At 54.9% G+C, this 21,106-nt stretch overlaps 2 protein-coding genes across 2 annotated transcripts; both read left to right on the top strand.

Annotated features, from left to right (window-relative positions):
* The first annotated feature begins 6,225 nt into the window (after positions 1 to 6,225).
* On the top strand, positions 6,226 to 15,371 carry PRDM12 (PR/SET domain 12). The gene is made up of 5 exons (XM_014873124.2): positions 6,226 to 6,445; positions 7,239 to 7,429; positions 8,390 to 8,545; positions 12,113 to 12,224; positions 13,101 to 15,371. Exons 1-5 carry the CDS (start codon positions 6,232 to 6,234, stop codon positions 13,481 to 13,483), a joined length of 1,056 nt encoding a protein of 351 aa, XP_014728610.1. The 5' UTR covers positions 6,226 to 6,231; the 3' UTR covers positions 13,484 to 15,371.
* A 126-nt stretch (positions 15,372 to 15,497) lies between these two features.
* EXOSC2 (exosome component 2) lies at positions 15,498 to 19,712 on the top strand. The gene is made up of 9 exons (XM_014873229.2): positions 15,498 to 15,708; positions 15,793 to 15,894; positions 15,976 to 16,021; positions 16,281 to 16,370; positions 16,482 to 16,547; positions 16,694 to 16,762; positions 17,621 to 17,797; positions 17,975 to 18,103; positions 18,937 to 19,712. Exons 1-9 carry the CDS (start codon positions 15,584 to 15,586, stop codon positions 19,015 to 19,017), a joined length of 885 nt encoding a protein of 294 aa, XP_014728715.1. The 5' UTR covers positions 15,498 to 15,583; the 3' UTR covers positions 19,018 to 19,712.
* The last annotated feature ends 1,394 nt before the right edge of the window (positions 19,713 to 21,106 follow it).

The raw sequence follows: 21,106 nt of genomic DNA, 5'->3' as shown, positions 1-21,106 counted from the left end.
TCCCCGTCACCCAGCCCTGTTCTCCAGCTCGCCTGCCCAGCCGTGGAGCAGGGAAGCTGGGGCTGGGTGCTGACATCCTGCTCCTGCCCAGCTTTAGCTGCCATCTCCCACAGCCGGCTCCTGCAGCTCCCCTGGTGCAGCCGGCCGTGGGTTCGGCAGCTGCTGGAGAGGCTCGGCCAGCGCGGCTGTGGGAGCAGAGCAGGGCAGGGGAGCAGAGGGGCTCACGCACAGCCCCACAGCCTCCCCTCGGGCCCCTCTCCCGGCTGATGTCCCAGCCCGGGTCACAGCTGATGCTGCAGGAGGGATGGGATGCGGGACAGACGCTGGTGGGATGCGGGAGAGACATCGGTGGGATGTGACTGTCCCATCCCCACATCACTGCCAGCAGGGAGAAAAAGGCGCAGAGATTTTCCTGGCTTTGCAGTCCACATCCCCCCTCTGTCCCTCCGGCCACGCCGGCCCCCGTTGCCGCAGTGGTGGCCGAGGAGTCGCCACCGCGATTCGCCACCACCGTGCTCCCTTTCGAGGCCGCTTGAGCTCGGACGCAGCTGAGAAGGTGATTTTCTTCCTCTTGCTCTTGCGTTCCGTGACACCCTCGCCGAAACAGTCCTGGAAATAATACTTAAAGGAAAGGAAGGGAGGAAAGAAAGGCAAGGAAGCGAGCGAGAGCGGAGGGGAGAGCACTCAGCATCTCTGCTCGGCTCCGCGGCCTCCCGCAGAGTGAAATGGAGGCAAATAATGCCCTAAAGCTCCTTCCCCGAGCGGTGCAATCAGCCCGCGGCTCCGAGGGGCTGCCGTGCCCTGTGCCGGAGCGTTTGCGGCAGGGTCGCGGCTTTTCCCCACCAAACCCTCCCTGCTCGGAGCCGCCGGGGGCCAGCACCGCTCGGGAGCCCCCGAGCCCTCCCCACTGCTCCCAGCCCCTCGGAGGGCAGCGGGGACAGGTTGGCAATGCGCGGTTTGGAGGAGACACGGGGCCGTTCAGCTCCGTCCGTGGATGTGACACCTTGGGGACGGTCACTCTTTTTTACCTCTCTTTTTACAGCGCATCCTCTTCACCTGGCACCTGCGTGTGCCGTGTGTTGGCACTGGGTTGCCAGGGGCTGCTCTGAAGCAAGGGGTGCACCCATGGGGACCCCTCCTCGGTGTCCCAGCCCAGCCACGGCCCCTGTGGCCCGTGATGAAGCTCCCCGAGTGATGATGCAGAGGGGCTGCGTGGCGTGGGCGAAGGCACAGGTGAGAAGTCGCACCCTACAGAGGGAACATGTGGAGGCTCCACCGGCCCCCCCTCAGCCCAGGCTCACCCTGGGCATCGCCTTGTCCTCCTGCACCTCCTGCTCCGCCGGCGGGAGCGTTCCCGGGCCCAGGTAACATTTGGGCACATTCCCATAACCGAGTGGCACCAACTGCTGCGGCGGCAGGGCCGGAGCCCCTCTCCAGTGCTGCTGTTTGCTTTTCAGCCTCCTTAGCCCCCATTGAGGCTTTTCAGCTCCAGCCCCTTCAGAGGGTTTAAGTAGGTAAAACCTGAGGAAGAGGCTATTTTCCTCCCTCCCTTTTGAGCCCTGCCTTGTGCCCAAAAGGCCCCCTTGTTTCACGCGTGCCAGTCACCTGGCTGGGCCCCCAGCCCCTTTCTCTCCCAGCCTCCCTTTTCTTTCTCCTTTCTCTCTTTTGACTTTTCCAGGAGCCCTCGCTCTCCAAACGAGCTTCAGATTGGATCCAGATTGAGGTCCCTTTGTCTTTCAAGGGTTGTACTAAGCTAATTAAATGTGATCCCAACAAATAAACGCAGATCTCCCCATTACATTCAGGCCTGCCTTTCAGGCAGCACCGGGCGGCCCCTCGCCCCCGCCCGCTCCGCGCAGGGTCCCCCTCATTGAGTCCTGGCCATTGAAAGCACTGCCAGGATTTCTTTTGTGCCGGGGGTCTCCGAGCCCTTTTTCCATCAGAAAAGACCCCCAAACAGCAGCTCGGCCTTTGTGAGTTTGCAAGCAAACGCCAAAGAAAAGCCCCCTGAATGCTTTAATAAATGACACATTTAGCAACTTCGGAGGCGCCTGGCTCCTGCGGCAGCCGCAGGGGTGCGATGATCCCTCCTGCCCCGGCTCCCCCGGCTCCCGCAGGGGTGCGATGATCCCTCCTGCCCCCCTTTCCCTCCGGCTCCCGGGGCATTTGCAGCCCGTGGAGGCGCAGAGGTTGCGGGCGGAGCAGCTGACCGCCTCGGCTCCCAGCCCGGCTCTCCGCCGTCGGTCCCGCTTCTCCGGAGCTCGGGGGGTGAGCGGAGAAGGTGATGGGGTCGGCAGAGCCGCTCTGCGCCGGCACCGGGCACGGGAACACCGCGAAGAGGGCAGAGGGCATCGAGCACCGGGCACCGGGACACCGGGCACCGGGCACCGGGACACCGGGCAGCGGACAGAGGGCACCTGGCAGAGGGCAAAGCCCGGCGGGGCGGCCGGGGCCAGGGGACTTCTGAACTCAGACCCCGTGGTCACTTCGCCCGGTATTAGCGCTGGCAAATCCAAAATCGTTTTTAATGACACATACCACCCCCCTCCCCAGCTCACCCCGGATCAGGGGCTGCGCTGGACTTTTCTCAGCTCAACTAATATCTTTTTAATGACTTTGGGAGGGGGCAGAGCCCGGCTCTGCCCTAGAGCCTGGATTGCTCCAAACAGATGTTGGGGCAGAGGGAGGGGGATGCTCTTCCCTGCCAGGGACTTTCTTCTAAAGTTCAAACGAGAGGGGAGCTTTCAATCACCGCTAAAAATGTATTTCTCCCCATTGAACAATGGGCTCCTTTCTGCGCCCGAGGGGACTCGGCTGCGATCGCGTTTCTGCTGCCGGAGAGGAGAAACCTCCGGTTTTAGGGCAAGAAAAACTCAGCTTCGAAAAGGGCTCTCCCCTGCGCAGGTTATTTTCGTAGCTCTGCATCCCTCCTGCGTTCACCTTCTACGGGGGAAAAAAAAATAAAAATAATACAAAATTGTACTAACGAAGCTCTAATCCTCCCTCCGCTCTGCAGCCCTTCCCCGCCGCACAGGAGCCGCGCAGATCTCGGCAGTGAAGCCGGGCAGTGAATGCGGGGTTTGAGGAAAGAATCGCGGCTGCACCGGCCCGGGGCAGCGGCGGCTCCATCCCCGCATCCCGGCTCCATCCCCGGCGGCCCCACAAGAGTTAAATTTTAAAGCAAATCAAATTCCCATTGGCCACTGTATATTATCTCAGCAGTCTTCATTTGATACCTCTTTAATACAGAAAGGAGCTTTTCAAACCCCTTTTCTCTCTTTTCTCCCCGCCACTCTTTAAGAGCAATAAATGTTCAACTGCAATAACTATAAATCAATCTCCGCTCTGTTCAAATCCTATTCATGCGAAGGGCTGGAAGAGGGGAGAGAGCTCCCCCCTCCCCCCCGCCCCCCAAAAAGCAGCTGCTGGGCTCTAATCTCCTTTCTTGCACTGTCATTCACCCTCATTTTTCCTCCATCACCCCATCCCTGCAATCTTTTCTTGTTTTGCTTTTCTTTTCTCTCTTTGCTGCATTATGATCCCATGTCTCCCCTCATCAGACCCCAACCTTGTCCAGATCCTGACCATCCCCTTGTAGGCTGTGAAAGAAAAGAAGAGTCCATGGATGTCAAATTGGTCTCAAAAAGACCATGAAAGATTGATTTGCTCCACTTTTCTTCTGCCTGACATTATTTCTGAGGGTCCTGAATGGGAAACCAGAAAGTCTGGGACTGGAATAAAGATGTTCTCTCTGTAAGGGGGAGACGGGGGGGAAAAATGCCCATTTACTCCTGGCCCATCAACCCTGCAAAACAGAGCAAAAGAAAAGAGGACTGTGGCTATTCAGAGTCAGACCAATATGTACACCTCCCAACAATATGCCAATATACTGAGGGCTTCTCTATTAACACCCATGAATATTAAAGTGCTCACTAAACGCTCAGAAGGAACTTTGGGAATATACACATGAAAATACAAGCAGCATTGTGCGGGGCTCAGAACAATGGGGCGGCGATAATGGCCCTTCTCTATTAACAGCCATGAATATTAAACTTGTTTCCTCTTAAATGTTAAAAAGGAGGGATAGCTGCGATATTAAAAAAGAGAAATGAGTAGGGGGTGACGGGGCGGGGGGGGGGAACACACAGCAAAGCACCTTCCTAGGACCGGGAAGAAGCTTTGGGAAACAGCTGGGGATGTTTAAAACCATGCAGAAAATGGAAGAAATTTTTTTTTCCACCTTTTTCTATCTCTCCCTCCCTCCCGCACCGCCGAGCCCCCGCAGCCGGGAGCGGGGTTCAGCGCAGCCAGCACCGGAGCCGCAGGGGGTTCAAGAGCATCTATTATTTTTTTGTCCCGGGATAACTTGAAGGCTGAAGGGTTTTCCTGGGGAAAGGGAAAAAAAAAATAAAAAGCAATCCAATGGCTGGCTTGCCTCGGCGGCTGGAGGGAACCGGTGTTGGGAACCTTTCCACCTGATGCGTTAGGTTTAGCAAGGCTGAAATATTCTTACGGCTTCTCTACTCTAGCCAAAGTCCATGAAAACAAAATAAACTTAATTTTTACGCTTATTAAACCCCAAACCAATCCCTGACAGATTGTTAACCTCCCCTTTCCAGGACAGAGCTGCCTTTCTCCGGGCGAAGACCCGAAAGTAAGCGCAGGTTTGGGTGGGTTCCTGACATCTGCGTTGCTTCTTGATTGGATTAATAAAAATAATTGCACATGGGGTGTAGCATCATTTCACCCAGGCCAGAAGAGACTCCACAGCTTCACCCTGTAAGACCCAGGGGACAGGCTGGGGTTTGGGCTGTGCTTGGCTGCTGCTCCGGGCACGGTGAGACCCGGCGGGGCTTCCCGGGACTCCGGGGTGCGGGAACCAGCCTTTGAGCGCCTGAGGATCTTGGGGGCCCAGCCTTCTTCCCGCAGCCCTTTGCAGCCCCTCGTCCCCATGAAAATCAAAAGAACAAGGATAAGGAGAGGGCTCTAAGCTCCGACACAGCAGGACTGGGTTTAAATCCGGCAAAGATTAACCCTTTGCTGAGCCGGCAAAGATCGGGCCCCGAGGGGAGCGCTGGGTTTGGGGGCACCGCTCTGATGCCACCTTGCTGGGAAGCAGAGGCGGCTGCGGAGCTCCTGGGCTCGGCAGGGCGGGGATGGGCGCCGTGGCTGGCCTGGGAATGCCTTCGGCCGCGGGGACCGGGGCGATGCGGCGGCAGAGCCTGGAGATGCTGCAGCCTCCCCGGCGTCGGGGTCCGGCCCTGGGGGGCCACAGCAGGGCATGGTTGCCATTGCAGGGAGACCAGGGATCCACGAGCTGTCCCTGATCCACACCTGGGCACAATTCGCACGGTGATGTGGGGTTGGGGACCGGCCGGGCTGGTGACGGCAGCCGGGTGAGCCCTGCCTTGGGGTCAAGCGGGGATCGGCCCCGGGAGCGCGTCCCACCCATCCCGTGTTTGGGAACCCTCTCCCGGCATTTGGGGGAGCAGCGCCGGAGCCTCTCGGGGCCGCCGGTCCCGGCCGGGAAAGCCGGGGATGCGGGGGGCAGCGGGGAGCCGAGCACAGTCGGGGCCAACTGCGGGAGCTCAGCCCGTTCCCCCGGGGCTGCGAGGGCCAAACGCCGCAGAGCACCGGGAGCTGTCGGGCTCGGGGCCGCCGATTTCGTTGTGGTGTTCAATGGCCCCAAAGCGCAGCGTTTCAGTCCCAAAACGAGCGCGGGGGCCCGGTGGGGAGCGGGACCATGTTCGAGGTGCGGCCCGTCCGTGGGACACCGGCGGGGACATTTCTGCCCGTTTCGCTGCTGTTCTGCTGTGCTCGGGGACAGGTGCCCGGGTTTGGGTTTGCCCGGGCCGGGAGGTGCGGGGGGCCGAGCCGGTGTGTGTTTGTGTATCCGTGTGTGTATATGTGTGTGTGTGTACCCTGTGTGTGTGTTTATGTGTGTGTGTGTGTGTGTGTGTGTGCTCGCCGTGTCCCTCCCTCCCTCCAGCCACCCCACCCCCGGGAGGGGAGGGAAGGAGGAGATGGGAGGGGGGGGCTCCGACGGCTCGCCTCGCTCCGGCAGCCCCAGTCTCTCCGCCAACGTCAGGGAGGTCATTAATAACCAATTAGGAGGGTCAATGAAGCTCATATATAGCCGGGCGGGAGCCGCCGAGCCGAACGGAGCCCAGCCCGCCGCCCGCCGCCCGCCGCGCCCGGCCCCGTCGCGTTCGGCCCCGCCGCCTCGCCCCCATGATGGGCTCGGTGCTGCCCGCCGAGGCCCTGGTCCTCAAGCCTGGGCTGAAGCCGCAGGGGCTCTCGCTGGCCGAGGTGATCACCTCCGACATCCTGCACAGCTTCCTCTACGGCCGCTGGAGAAACGTCCTGGGCGAGCAGCTCTTCGAGGAGAAGAGCAGCCCCAAGACCGCCTTCACGGCCGAAGTCTTGGCTCAGTCCTTCTCTGGAGGTGAGTGACCCTCCCCGGACCGTTCCCGATCCCCTCGGTTTTCCCCATCGGCCCCGGGCCGGCTCCCGGTGCTCGGCGGCGGGATGCGGTCCCGGCGCCCCGCTCTCCGCAGGCGTGGGACTGGGGAAAAAAGGGCTTTAAATTCATTTGGTTAACTTGGGCTTGACCTGAGAAAGTTCCCACTTAAACCGCGGGCTGGGGGGGCCGGGGCCGCCCCGCATTCAGCCGCCCGGGACAATATCTTTTCTCTCGCCCCGGCATCGCCGGGGCGTCCCAGCTCCCTTTTCCCCCTCTCGGATTTCTGTTCCTCTCTTAATTTACCATGAAGGCTAATTCCATTTCCATTCACGATATGTCAACCATCTCATCTCCCCATTTTGTAAGAGGAATTCCTGGGCCCTTTTAAACAAGCCCTCGCGCCATTCAGGCACAATGTACCGCTACAGCATTCCTAAAGGACTAATGAATTTAGAATTAGCAATTTCTTTCTAGTTGAGTTTAATGAATGCAGATCACTTTAACAGCATGACAAATTGCTGGATGGGCCGAAATAGACACCATTTAACCTCCTTTCCCAGCCCCGCTCCCTCGCCCAGCCCGGGATGCTTTTCCCAGGTACCTCCTCAATGCCCCGGGGGAACCTTGTACCGCTTTGTGGGAGCCTGGTTGGGCGTTTAAAAGGCTCAGCCCCGGGGTCTGGGCTGGGGCCGGGGTTGGGCGGGGTCCCCACCGCCCCTGATCTCCCCCCTCTCCCCCACCGCTGCCCCTTTCTGAGCCATCTCCCCCCTCGCAGAAGTGCAGAAGCTCTCCAGCCTGGTGCTGCCGTCGGAAGTGATAATCGCGCAGAGCTCCATTCCCGGGGAAGGGCTCGGCATCTTCTCCAAGACTTGGATCAAGGCTGGCACCGAGATGGGGCCGTTCACGGGCAGGGTCATCTCCCCCGAGCATGTGGACCTGTGCAAGAACAACAACCTCATGTGGGAGGTAAAGACCCCCCTGAACCCCAAGCCCAGACTGGTCTGAGGAAAATAGGGACGGGGCGCTGGGACTCTGTCCCGTGCTTGGGCACCATCGGGCACCATCCTTGTGCCTCAGTTTCCCCATTCATGCAAACATCTGGGCAGGTGGGTTTAGGAACCCCCTGCAGGAGAAGGATGAGGTGCAGCCAGCCCACACAGGAGCCCCAAAATGCTGTTGCTCGTGTCTCGGGCAGCCGGATCACACGCTGCCCTGCCCTGCCCATCCTGTCCTGGTGGAACACCCGACTGGTTGCTGCCTGCATTGGCCACAGTGGGCAAAAACAGCTCTGCCCTGTGTCCTGCTCCCTGCTTTGCCCCAGCCCTGGTGAGGTTACTCCTGAATGAAACTCTGGAGTTTGGTGGGGATCTGAGATGCCAGGACATTGTGCACTAATGCACGGCCAATATAGACGGTTTTCCTATTTTTCGATTTGACTCAGACTTGCACTTCTTAATTATTGTTAATTATTATTATTACAATTATATGCCTAACAGAAACTTGCCTCATCTTTCCTGGCACCCTGCCAAGCATCTTTTCAGGCCTGGCATGCACCTTCCTCCTCCATCCAGGGATTCTCCCGCTCCCACGACAGCTGCAGGGTGCTGAGCAGCCCCTTCCTTTGGGGCTGAGCTGCTGGTGGGGCTCTGATGAGAAGGGAGATTGGGGAAGGGAGCTGGGTTATCCAGGGAAACAGAGGCTGGCAGGACCTGCCGTGCCAGTGAGAGCAGGGCACATTTCTCAGCCCCGGAGCAGTCCAGCACCACGAGCAGGAAGGATTTGGCATCTCCCCTGTCAGGATCTCAGCCCCAAGGCTATGCTGGCTTTGAGCTTGTCCCTGTGCAGGGGCTTTATCCCAGAGGCAGGAGGTGGAGGGGCTCAGCAGCTCTTGGCAGCATCGCTACCAAGCACTCTCTCCCCTCTCAGGTCTTCAACGAGGACGGCACGGTGCGGTATTTCATCGACGCCAGCCAGGAGGATCACCGCAGCTGGATGACCTACATCAAATGTGCACGGAACGAGCAGGAGCAGAACCTCGAGGTGGTCCAGATCGGGAACAGCATCTTCTACAAGGCCATTGAGGTAAGTGGGGCTGAAGGGAAATAGGGCATCTGCAATAGAGGAGCAGGGTGGTGGGATCCCCCATCCCACAGACTCTCCCTTCCTTGTTCTTTGGGTTGTTGGTGGAAAGGACACAGCAGCTTTTACATCCTTGGCACTCAGATCCACCAGCAGAGGTAGAAACCACAGGGAAGGGATATTGTATGCGCTTCAGGGAGTAGTAAAGGCCCCTTCTCCTCTCTACCCCCTTTCTGTGGGCTCATGGAGTGATGTGTGTTGAACAGAGGGAGAGCAGATCCCTGTTTGGGGTGTAAATCATGTAAAGAGCTGTGATTCTGACCCAGATGGAGCTTTGGTAAGGACAGGGCTTGGATGCTCCATTGAAGAAGTGGGATTTTGTACAGAATCTGCTTCTTTACAGCAGGGTAAAGTTTGGGGGGCTCTGTGAACCCAGGTGCTTGAGCACAGGCTGTGCCTGACTCTGCACTGCTTTGCCTGGCATCACCCTCAGCTGTGCAGGGAGCCAGGGAGTGGGCAGGGAGTGGTGCTGGGGCAGCTGTGCCTCGGGCTTTACACTGCAGGGAAGGGGCTCTTCCTGCCTCCTTACCCCTGTGCTCCTGTATGAAGTGCTGGTCTGTGCTGGTGTGGCACAGGGGCAGGGTCTCAAGGGTGGCACAGGCTGCCCTGCAGTGGGATGATGGCTGAAGGGTGCCCACAGCTCCCTACAGGACACTCTGGAATGGAGGTGGGTGTCTGGCTCCCTGGCATTATTGATGACACATGCATACAAATCACACCGTGCCAGAGCAGGATGATGGTGGGGACCAGCCCTGCTCGAGTGCAGTGTCCCCATAACCCAACGCCATAAAAAAGGTGGCAGCTTGGGGAGATGGCCCTGTGCAGCAGCTTTGGCTTAGAGTCACAAGAGGGGACATGTCCCAGTCCATCCCAGACCAGCACCGTGGGATTGTCCCCCTCCAGTATTGGGTTCAGAGTCTCACCTGAGGAGCGTTTGCAGCTGGGAAAGGGTCTCAGTGGGAATGACTGTGAGTGCCTGCTGGTCCCGTGGGCACGGGCAGCTCTCTGGATCTATCCAGGCTCCTGCACTGGCTCATGGAGCAGCACAAACTCAAATGCTCCACGGGCACAGGAGCACAGCCCAACTCTGTGCTGAGAGAGCAGCAGGGCTGGGTTAGGGATTGCTGCTGTGGGGTGGCAAAGGAGGATGGGTGAGTAGAAAGAGCATCAGATATTCTCTCCTTCAGGAGAGTCCCATGTGCCCCTTGGGCTCTGCCACCTTTCCCAAGAGCTCCAATCCCTTCCCTGCTGTTCTCATGTTGGACATCCCTCCACAGGCTTCAGGTGTTTCTAGTTTTAAGACCTGATATTCCTGTGGGCAGCTGTGCCTGTTGTGACAGCACCTTACTTAAGTGCTTTTTACTACTATTCCTAAATTATGCAAGTAAGTAAAATAATTCCAGGGAGCCGTAGCGTAATTAGGAACACAGTTGTGGTTTTTACACCTTGTGCAGGCACAGACGAGGGAGTGGGTGAGAGAATATTTGGGTACAGCCATGATCCAGCTGTGGGCTTGTTCCTGGGGTGAAGCAGTGAGGAGTGGATCAGGATGAGTTTAATTGCCTTGGCACAAGCAATGAATTTGAGATGCTGAGAGCGCTGAACCCCAAGTGATGTGTGGGAGCAGGTGGGCATGAAGGGTGCCTGCTGTCACTCTGCTCCTCAAGCTCAGCAGGCACACACCGACCCAAACTTAACCACTGCCTTGCTCAGCACCACACGTCTCCATGTGTAGCCATGTGTGCACCCTCCAGCCCTGGTGGCTTCTCCACCTCCTGCCCATGCCTGCTGTGCCCCTGTGGCAGTGGCACGGTGAGCTGCCCGGTTCCTATTGCTCTGCACTCACCTCTGCTGCACCAGGGCTCCAAAAGCATCTCTTTGGATGCTTTTTTTACCTACATGCCAAAAAATCAGATTTATTTGGTGCTTTTTTTTTTTCCCATGCATTTTGCCCGTTCCTGCCCTTATTTGCTGATTTGTCTTTCCCATCCTCTTTCTCAGCAGTACCAAATTGCTGCTGCTAAAAAATAAAGGGAGGGCAGAAAGTTTTGGCCTTTTATCTGAAGGCCACAAGATTCCTGGGGGGCAACTTGAATTTACTTTGGGGTGTATGCACATGGGTGCTCACCCGCTGCTGGCGCAGCTGCAGCAGCTTCAGCAGAATAAAACACACCCCCATGTATGCACCCATGCAGATTGTTTTATCCCTTCAGTAATATTTTATTTGCTTGTATTAAAAATTACTAATTTTCTTTTAAGAGTAAATAATGCCAAGAAACAGTGTCATCAGTTTGGGATGCAAAAGGATATTGGCTTCCTCTGCCTCCCAAATTCCTCCTTTGCAGCCCAGTGAGGTCTTTATGCAGATGGACAAAGACATGAAGTCAAATTCCTATTGATTTCAGATGCTTAAAATTCAACATATTTTCAGTGTTGAGGTGATTGAACTTAGGATCTGTGTTTCATGTGGATGATGCTAACATGCACAGTGTACAGAAAACCATCCTCCGAAACGCAGGACGTTCCTATTTCTAAATTAGGTTCTTAGCAGTAGGGAGTGCTAGGGAAAATATGTATTTTTTTTTAATTAAGTGATGTTATTAGTGTTGTTTGAACTGGACTGAGAAGATCCATCTTCCCAGCCACGGCTGTTGCATGAGGGGAACCTTGAGCAGCATTTCCTGGCCGCTCGCCCTGGCCATGAGGGAGCAGGACAGGAACAGCAGGGACAGGAACAGCAGGGACAGGAGAAGTGCCATGGCTTCAGGGAAATGGGAGAGTGGATGATACAAAACCCCTGCCCTGATCCTGTAGCTGTTCTTGGGCTGTTGCAGGCACTGCAGCTTTGGGGATATAAGCAGCATTTCACTCCTGAGCCATGGTCTCATAGCAGCCCCGAGCTCTTCTCTGCTCCGTGAGCTGATGAGCCCTTTGCTGGTGGATCTGCATTTCCACCTTCTAAAATCAGCCCTGGCAGGGGTGGCTGGGAGATGCTGCCTGTGCCCTGCAGCTGGATGGTGCTGATGGCTCTGTCCAAAGAAAAAATGTTCTGCTGGAGCCCTGAGCTGGGGCTCTGTGTCCCCTGAGCTGCTTTGGTCGCTGTCACTCACGCTGGCTGTGGCTCCACCAATGGTTTATTTCTCCATGTCTCTGTTTTCCACCCTGTCCTGGTCCCCTGAGCTGCTGGGACCTCTGGGTCCTGCACTGTGGAGACTCCAGATCTGTCCCTGTGCTCTGTAGCCGCATATTTGCCCATAACCCCATTTGTGTCCCAGCTTGGGAGAGAGCCTGGAGTGGGTTTGTGCTGGTGCTGACCTGTGCCATCACCTCCAGAGCTGCATCTTGGGCTGTTCCGTGCCTCCCTGTGGGTGTTGGGGACTGCTGGCAGGTCCCAGATGGCACCAGGGTCTCACAGAAATGGGGCAGAGCCAGGGTAGGTCCGAATGGACCAGCACAGGGATGGATGTTCATTGCCCCTCTCAACAAGCCTTTCTTTGTCTCTCTTTCTAGATGATTCCTCCAGACCAAGAGCTGCTGGTCTGGTATGGGAACTCCCACAACACTTTCCTGGGCATCCCAGGTGTGCCAGGGCTGGAAGAGGAGCAGAAAAAAAATAAGCATGGTAGGTAAAATGAGGCCATTGGGTGGGCACAAGGCAGGGACATCCCAGGGGGATGTCAGATATCCCAGATCTCTGTGGACAAGCACAGGGACTGTGAAATAATCCACACAGCTTGAGCAGTAATTCAAGCTCAGTAATTCAGGGCGATGCCTCCTGGCCAGTTTGCCCATGGCTGTTGCTGGTGGGTGTCTGGCAGTCACTGCCTGACCCTGCCAGGCAGGAAGGAGCAGTGCAGGGTGTGAGTGCAAGAAGATTCCTCCCTGAATCTTCCCTGAAACACCAAGTGTTTCTACATCCCCACTCTGCATTTAAGGGATCTTAATCACCATCACAGGAGGTTTTTCTCTCCTTGGGCTTTCGCTCTCCACTTGTCCCAATGGCTCCCCGAGGTGCTTCTCCATGGCAGAGCAGAGCTCAGGCTGTATTTGGAGCCACTTCTATGCTCCCTGACTCTGCTCCCCATTCTGAGAGAGCCATGTCTGAGCCCAGCAGAGTGAGAGGAGAAGCTGGGACCAGGGCAGGGGCTGGACAGTGTGGCTGGGGGTTCCTGAGAGCTCCTGCACCCACCCTCTCCAGCTCTGCTGCAGCCCAGGGAGGCGAACATTGGTTTCGTGTCCATCTATAAGGGTTTCATTCAGTTCAGCTTGAATGTTCCCCTTACTTAAATCTGGCTGAGCCCATCCCCAGCCCTGGCTGCATCCCAAAATCCTAAGAGCCAGCCTGGATGCCAATCTGCCCAGGATAGGTGACCTCAGCAGCAGGGAGCCAGCGAGAAGGCACAGGGGACTTTCCAGGGCACCCAACACTTCAGGAACTTGGGGTGGGGTGAGCTGCCGTGCTGGAGGGCAGTGCCTGACTAACTCCTGCCGTTCCCAGAGGATTTCCACGCGGTGGAGACGGGGGCCAGCACGACAGGGCGAATGCGCTGCGTCATCTGCCACCGAGGCTTCAACTCCCGCAGCAACCTGCGCTCCCACATGCGCATCCACACCCTGGACAAGCCCTTCGTGTGCCGCTTCTGCAACCGCCGCTTCAGCCAGTCCTCCACGCTCCGCAACCACGTCCGCTTGCACACGGGCGAGCGGCCCTACAAGTGCCAGGTTTGCCAAAGTGCCTATTCCCAGCTCGCAGGGCTGCGGGCGCACCAGAAAAGCGCTCGCCACCGGCCCCCCAACGCCTCCCTGCAGGCGCACTCGCCAGCCCTGCCCGTGCCCCATCCCGCCTCGCTGGCCCATCACATCCCCACCATGGTGCTGTGAAGCCCCGGTGCGGCAGCGGGATCTGGGACAGCAAAGACTGATGCCGAGACATGCAATGAACTAGGGGGGTGGCCCTTGGTCGAGCTGCTTTGTGTCTCGGAGGAGTGTTGGGTTGTTTTTGGGCATTGCTGACTGCGGGGGTTCGGCAGGAGGGGAACCCTCAGCTCTGCAGCTGAGTTGTGCGGGATCATCCCCAGGGAGATGTGGCACAGGGTGGGCTGGTGGCCCTTGGAGTTGGCAAAGGAGAAGGGATGCAGTGGGATGTGCTGTGTGGGTTTTCCAGTGCACTGGGGTAGGACTTGGGGGGCAAAAAGCTGGTCCTGGGTGAGTCATGCCTGGGTTTTACAGATAATTTGGTAGAAAGAAAAATTCTTCTTATCCATCGTCCTCTGCTCTAGCAGACACATGCCCCGTTGAAAGGTTGGCACGGCCCTGATGCGGCCACCCCAGTCATGCCTGTTTGCCCCGGGAGTGGCTCCTTTCAAGGGACACCTTTCCCTCCTTGGGAACCCCGAGTTAGTGAACATTTGCATTTTCCCGCACCCGAGCCCCTCTGCCCGCCCTGCTCCAGCCCTGTACTGGGGTTTGTCACCGCTCCAAGCGATGCTGTGGGCAGAGGGGACAGGCCAGGTGCCATGGGGACACCGTGCCAGCTGGGAATGCCCATCCATAGGCAGGTTTTGAGCTCTGCCGGGCTGTGCCTGTTCCAGCCCTTGGCAGCTCTTCTCCCCAGCTGTGAAGGAGCATTTTGGTTGGAACTGCTACTGCCCTCTGGGGACAGAGAAAACCTGTCCCCGGACCAGCTCTGTCCCCAAGGACAACTCTAAGCGCCCTCTGGAGTCCCCACACTGCGGAGGAGGGCTGTGTATCATAATTCTTAAAAGAAGGTATTCTAATATTAATTATAAGTCTAAGATGTATAAAGTTCTCACAAACCGTGTTTCACTTCCAGAAGAAAATAAAAACAAAAGAAAAAAAAAACCCCAAACCACTGTCACTTTAACTTTGTAAATATTTATGTAAACATTATTTACAAGACTTTGATATTATATATTATTTGATTGTATATGTACACAGTGTAAATACATTTGTACCTCTCTTGTATTCTAAATAAAAATTACTTGGAACATTTATCATTTAGAAGAGGGATAGCATGGAGAGCTTTATTTTATGTGCCAGGGGAAGGATGTGGGTATCGGGATGAGTGAAGGTCTTAACTAACAGAACAATCTGTAAGGAGATGTGGTGTCAACTGTTGGATCAAGAAGTGCATCTGGGAGGGGGGAAATCCCCAAGTTTCGGCTAAAGAAGCCCTTTTCCACGTCTGGGAGCTGGGGTAAGCGCTGATACAACTCTGGAGTGGGTTTTATCTATTCAGCCAGTCCATATCCATGTGAACTCTTTGAAGCCATAGCTACTGATATCCTTTGATACATTCCATGAATTAGTGCCCATATTTTGCCTGTGCTGGCATACAGATGCAAACCCTTCTGGAAGGAACCGACATATTTGCTGACGGCCACCGCGGGCTGCTTTTGCCGTGGAGCTTCCTCTGAGAGCCGAACCGGTGCTTGAATGGATAAAACTTTTCCACGGCCGCATCAGCTCCCGCTGGCACAGCTCGGCCGAGGGGAAGGGGTCAGTCCCGAGTCCCGCGGGGATCTGTAAGCCAAGCACAACTGGAGAGGCCACCAGAGGATTGCTCTCAGCGGGGCACCGTGTGTGAGGGGCACCCAAACTGGGGGTGCTGCTCCCCGCCTCAACGCGCAGCACTGCAGCCCGGCCCGGGCTGTGGGGCCCGGTGAGCCCCGGTGGAGACCCGTGGGGTCCCCCCGGTTTTCCGAGCGGGTTCTGGGGGAGCGGGTCACTGCCGGGGGCTGCCCGAAGAAGTGGCACACCCTGCCCGCACTAAAGATGGCCGCGGGCCGCCTTGTGCTCTGCCAGGGTGAAGCCCAAGAGTCCCTTCGTTGCCAGGAACAAACATGGCTGCCCAGTCACCGCCCCTGCCGCCCTCACCCAAGATGGCGGCGCCCGCGCCCTCAGACGCGCTCTCGCCAGTAGCCAACATGGCGGGCGGAAGGCGCGTGCGGCGGGGCCAAGATGGCGGCGGTCACCATGAGGCTGCCGGCGGTCCGTGCTCCCCTGGATTGCAGAGCGCCCCGGGGCGGCGAGAAGCACCTGGTGGCACCGGGGGACACGATCACCACGGACACAGGATACATGAGGTGCGGGCAGCAGCGAAAGGGAAGCGGCGGCGGCGGGGTGGCGCGGCTTCGGGCTGTCCTTAGGTAGCCGCTCTCTCTCCGCAGGGGCCACGGTACTTTTGTGGAGGATGACAAGCTGATCGCCTCGGTGGCCGGCGTGGTGGAGAGGGTGAACAAGCTGGTGTGTGTCAGGGCGCTGAAGGCCAGGTGAGGCGGCCGTGGCGGGTGCGGGCCGATGGCGGGCCCGGCTCGGCGGGGTGAGGTGTGTGACCGCCGCTCTCTGTGCAGGTACAACGGCGAGATCGGCGACATCGTGGTCGGGAGGATTACCGAGGTAAAGCCCCCTGTTTGTCGCGGTGTCGAGGAGGAGGAGGGTGGTCCTTGCTCAGTCTAAGCCTAAGCGCTTCCCGGGATCCTAAAGCACTGATACACGTCAGTGTTCCTGTGCAGGGTACTGGGAACATGCGGATTTTAGGCGGGATGAGGCTGGAAGAAGCCCGCAGAGCTGTCCCCTCCTGCAGCTTTGTGAGCTGCAGGTCCTATTCAATTTTTGAGTGTGTACCCGTAAGTTCGAGTGTTTTTTTCCCCTTTAGGTTCAGCAGAAGCGATGGAAAGTGGAAACAAATTCCAGGCTGGATTCAGTCCTGTTGCTGTCGTCTATAAATTTACCTGGCGGGGAGCTGGTGAGTGTAGCTGGCTGTGTTTTGCATGGCATCCTAAGGGCCCCCACAATGAGCTACTGATGGATGTTTTCTCATTCTGGGCTACGTGTGACTTTTCTTGCGATGTTTCAGAGGAGGAAATCAGCAGAAGATGAGCTTGCAATGAGAGACTACCTGAAGGAAGGGGATCTCATCAGTGTATCCTTCTGCTGCTCCCATTCACAGAAGAGCCAAGGGCATGGGAAGAACAGGGAGAGCTTGGCTGGCTTGGCTGGGGGTGAGAGCTATTTTGGGGTGGCACTGGGTAGCCTTAGGGACCCTGTTTCCTTAAGTGGCACCGACAGGCAGAGGTCCAGTCTATATTTTCTGATGGGGCTGTATCGCTGCACACCCGGAGCCTGAAGTACGGGAAGGTGAGTTATTCCAAAGCCCTTGATCCTGGGTTAATTCTGCACCACCTGACTTGTATAAGGCCTTTTGGAGGCTTTTTTTAAGAAAAGAGCTCTGGAGTAGAGCAGTATGTTTTTATATCCCATTCCTGCAGGATAGGAAGACTCAGCTCCTACGTGGTAGCCCCAAGCAGAGTTTCCCCGAAGCAGAGGAGGTGTCCTTGAGTTGTCCTTTGATCCACTGCTCTCCCTGTCTGCAGTTTCAGCCTGCTAGTTCTGTTTCCCCCACTAGCCATTTGAGAATTAAATCCTGGGGAGAGATCTTCTCACTCCTCTTCTGCTGGCCATTGCCCCCATGACTTGTTCCTCTCCCCAGGGCTCTATTTTAGGCTTTATGCAATTGGCATTTATCTCTGGTTTTGTGCATTGAAATAAGCCAAGGGGCCGTTGGAGCGTAGGCTGCAGTTTGGGATTACCAGACCAAGGGTATTAGCACTTAAAAGATGAAAGGGAAGTGTGCTTATTGCACAAAGGGTGAAGGACAGTGATTGGATTACGAGGGAAAGTGTTCTGCTAAATTGGGCCTCTGACTCCTCATTTTTCTGCAGGGATGGTTGATGTGTAGTTACAATCAAGATATTATTAACATTTGTGCTAAGCACTTAAGAGTATTCTTCATCTTCAAAGGGCTGCATAGGCATTAGCTAATCCTCCCAGTGCTCCCAGAGGCAGGCAGGTTTTATATCCACTGTTTCACAGCAAAAGGTGTTAGAACAGACTTGTTCCCAGACCAGGAATGGAGCGTGTGTGTGTCAGTGACTTGGTGTTATCTGTGGTGGCTCATGATGTCTCTCACACTGAGCCTCATGGTCTGCTCTCCAGCTTGGCCAGGGTGTGCTGGTTCAGGTCTCTCCCTCCCTTGTGAAACGCCAGAAGACTCATTTCCATGACCTGCCCTGTGGTGCATCTGTGATCCTTGGCAACAATGGCTTCATCTGGATCTACCCAACCCCGGAGCAGAAGGATGATGAGGCTGGAGGCTACACCTCCAACTTGGAGGTGAGTGTTCAGGGAAAGTGAGCCTTCTTCTACCAATGATGGTTTTGTAGTCTGACACAGTCAGAGGCATGTGAGTAACCTGAGACTTTCAGGATCTTGTGCTAGGTTCACAGCAAAGCTTTTTTTACTTGCATTATTTCCCTGTGCATTCATCCCTTTTCCTCTGTCCTTCCTCAGCCAGTTCCCTTGTCTGACCGGGAGGTGATCTCACGGCTCCGGAACTGCATCGTGGCTCTGGTTACTCACAAGATGATGCTCTTTGACACCAGCATCCTGTATTGCTATGAAGCATCCCTTTCTCATCAGGTACAGGAACCAGTAGTGTTTATTCCACACAGAGGGGAGGGAACAGAAAGGCTGCATCAGTTGCTGCTGGAGTCAGAGTTTCCTTTCCACTTACCAAAGCATTCTGTAGTAGGTGACAGTATGAACTCTTCCCTTCTGCATAACGTAAGTTGCACAATTTCAGGGTTAGTTTGAAAGGTTCTGCCTCTGGCAAAGTCTAACTATTCTTAAAGAGAGATCAGTCCCTTTTTTGATAGATGTTGTGTATCGCTCACTGGGATTATGGACCCTTTAATTCCTGTGAAAACAGTGTTAAATTTGGCATTGTATGAGGGTACAGTGCATTTTATGAAGCAATGAAAAAGTAAATGTCATGTATTGTACAGAGAGCAGTCTCACGTCTGTATCCACATCCTGCACTGCTGGAAGGCTGCCTCCATTTGACCTCTTGCTGTACAGCTTTTCACTGTGATTCCTGCCAGCACAATCATGGGCAATTCTCTTCCCATAAATAAATGAGATCTGAATTGTCTTCTGCTTTCATCCTCAATGAGGTGTTCTTTTGAAATATAACTGTGTTTAAGTCATCTCTGCCCTCCCCAAATACAGTGTGCGTCCTTCAGGGAAGATGAGGAGGGTTAGTAGCCTCTTCTTTGACTTCCTCTGGTTTCTGTAAGAATTCCCTACTGGCAAAGTTAATTTTGCCTTGGACACTCTGCCATAGGTCTTTTTTCACCACAACCCTCTAAACTCCCTTGCTCGTCACTGCCATGAGTCAGGGACCTTTGTCTCCCCACAGAGTGCAAATCAGTAGTTGATTCCTGGTGCTCATATTGCTCTTCTTTTCACTGCAGATCAAGGACATTCTCAAACCTGAGGTGACAGAGGAGATCGTTTTGGAAGCTCGACAGAGGTTGCTGGATTTGGAGGGATAGGGCACATGGCCAGAAGCAGTCATTTGAAATCCCAGCATGGCAGCTTTGATTCTCAGTATTACATGGTTTTTTCAGTGTTCTAGTTCCCAAACATTCATTCCACCCTTCAGAAAACACCAAAATTCCTCACTCCTAGGATATCTCCTGTGTCCTGTTACTACAAAGTAGTACTTAAGTACAATAGCCTTTTAGTGCAATGGCCTGAAAAATTGATATCTGACCTTTTTAAAGATGCAGGTGCAACTGGGACATGTCTCCTAGCACCTGTTGCTGTGTCTAGTGTCCCAGAACTTTGTGCAGAATGACAGAGAAGAAGGGATATGTTTTGTGATGTTTCTCCCCAGAAGATGATTTGGATTTTAATTTACTTGTAATATGGATCTAGCAGTTTGTCCCCTGACTGAGAGCCCTTGTTTTTAAGAATATAAATTCAGGCACATGTGTTTGGAGAACAGGAGTATCCACACTTTTGGTAACCACAGTTTGGGTTTGGCTTGAATGTCTCAGGGGTATGAGATGGGATGTGGCTGTCACTGTCCATATGAGCCAGGAGCTGTGGACAAGCAGTGTCCTGGTTTGTGTGTATCCTGCTGGTCTTTTTTTTAATGCCTGAGATGTGAGCTCCTCTTCTGAGGAGGCACCACTATGGCTTTGTATTAAGTATTTTACATTTCAATAAATTTTTTTGAAAGAAATCAGTCCTTCAGCAGTGTGTGTATCGGCTTGTTTTCAGTCTAGCTTGAGAGCTGTGGTTGGCCCAAGTTTCCTTGTGCCAGAACACTTGAAATGGTTACACTGTCTTATCTCCCCTTCAGCTGCTGCCCTTCATCCCAGCAAGACTTGACCTTCCTCTTCAGCCCTTACAGGGCTCCTCTGTAAGGACTGCCTGGTGTTCACAGTGGCTTTCCAAGGATTGCCTCCCTGCAGGATCCCACGGAGAGGTGAGTGCAGCAGAGGTGACTGGGGGATGGCAGGGAGCCCAGTATGACACGGGTGGAGATCTTCAGGCCAGTGGATAGAGGTGGCATGCTGAGCCAGGTGCTGGCAGGCAGTCAGTCACCTTCTCTGTGCAGAATGTGATGCTTTCCCTGGAGAATCCTCTCAGCTCCAGGTGCTATATTACAGCTGTTTTATTATATATGTATTCTATCTATTTGTACTGCAAACACATCCTTGCACCACAGCACTGTAATTCTTAAAAAGGATGATGAAACATCTGCCCCAATTATCCTCGAATCCAATTGCACAGTTGCAAATTCGCACTCTTGCCCCAGGCACAAGGGAAAATTCTTTGCTCGGTGTTTTCCTGGGAACTAGAAATTCCCTTGGTTGCTGTCCCTCCAGCTCGGGCTGTTTTCCCTGTGGTCCCGAGCAGGCACTAGATGGCACCTTTGGATCGCGTTTGTGGCACTTCCCTTGGCCAGCAGCTCCGCCTCGCTGCCCTGCCAAACAGCAGGGCCTGGATTCCTGCCACCAGCTCTGCTGCCCAAATCCTAAAACATAATGGGGCTAAGGACAAGCAAGGACATGGCTAATCCGTTCTGTTGCTGCACAACTGCCTGTGCTGCCTCTGAAAATAGTACTGAACTTGTTGGGGGTATTGCTGGAATGCTTCACACCAGACCTGGAAATTGTTATTTTTGAGTTTTAAGAGGATTCCCAACTAACTGTTGCAACAATCACATCCTCAAGATGACTGGGGAAATTGGAAAACCAAGGCTTGCTTGATGGTGACACTTTCAGGTCTCCTTGAGGCTGCTGGTAGCCACATAACACACACCTGCGTGGACAAGATGGGTTCAAAAAGGCTAAAAAAGCTTTAGCAGTCTGCATCTTTTACTTAGAAGACTACTTTGCTCCTCCCCCCACAATTGTAGCAGTTTAGCAGCTGTTTATCTTATTACCACAGGGGGAGATTCAGGGATTTCTGCTAAAAAACAACTCAAAATCTGGACTGCTTCTGCTCTGAGGTTTCTGATTCCTTCTGCTTGCTGCAGGATTCCTGATATTTTGGTATTAATGATGTGTTAAATGGGGGAGGCAGGTGACTCATCCAGTTCCCTTATTCCTCAATACCTGGCACTTTTGT

The sequence above is a fragment of the Sturnus vulgaris genome, chromosome 22, assembly GCF_052056855.1.
Source record: "Sturnus vulgaris isolate bStuVul1 chromosome 22, bStuVul1.hap1, whole genome shotgun sequence".
Lineage (NCBI taxonomy): Eukaryota > Metazoa > Chordata > Aves > Passeriformes > Sturnidae > Sturnus > Sturnus vulgaris.
The sequence above is the reverse complement of the archived record's forward strand: the minus strand, read 5'-3'. Positions and strand labels throughout refer to the sequence as shown.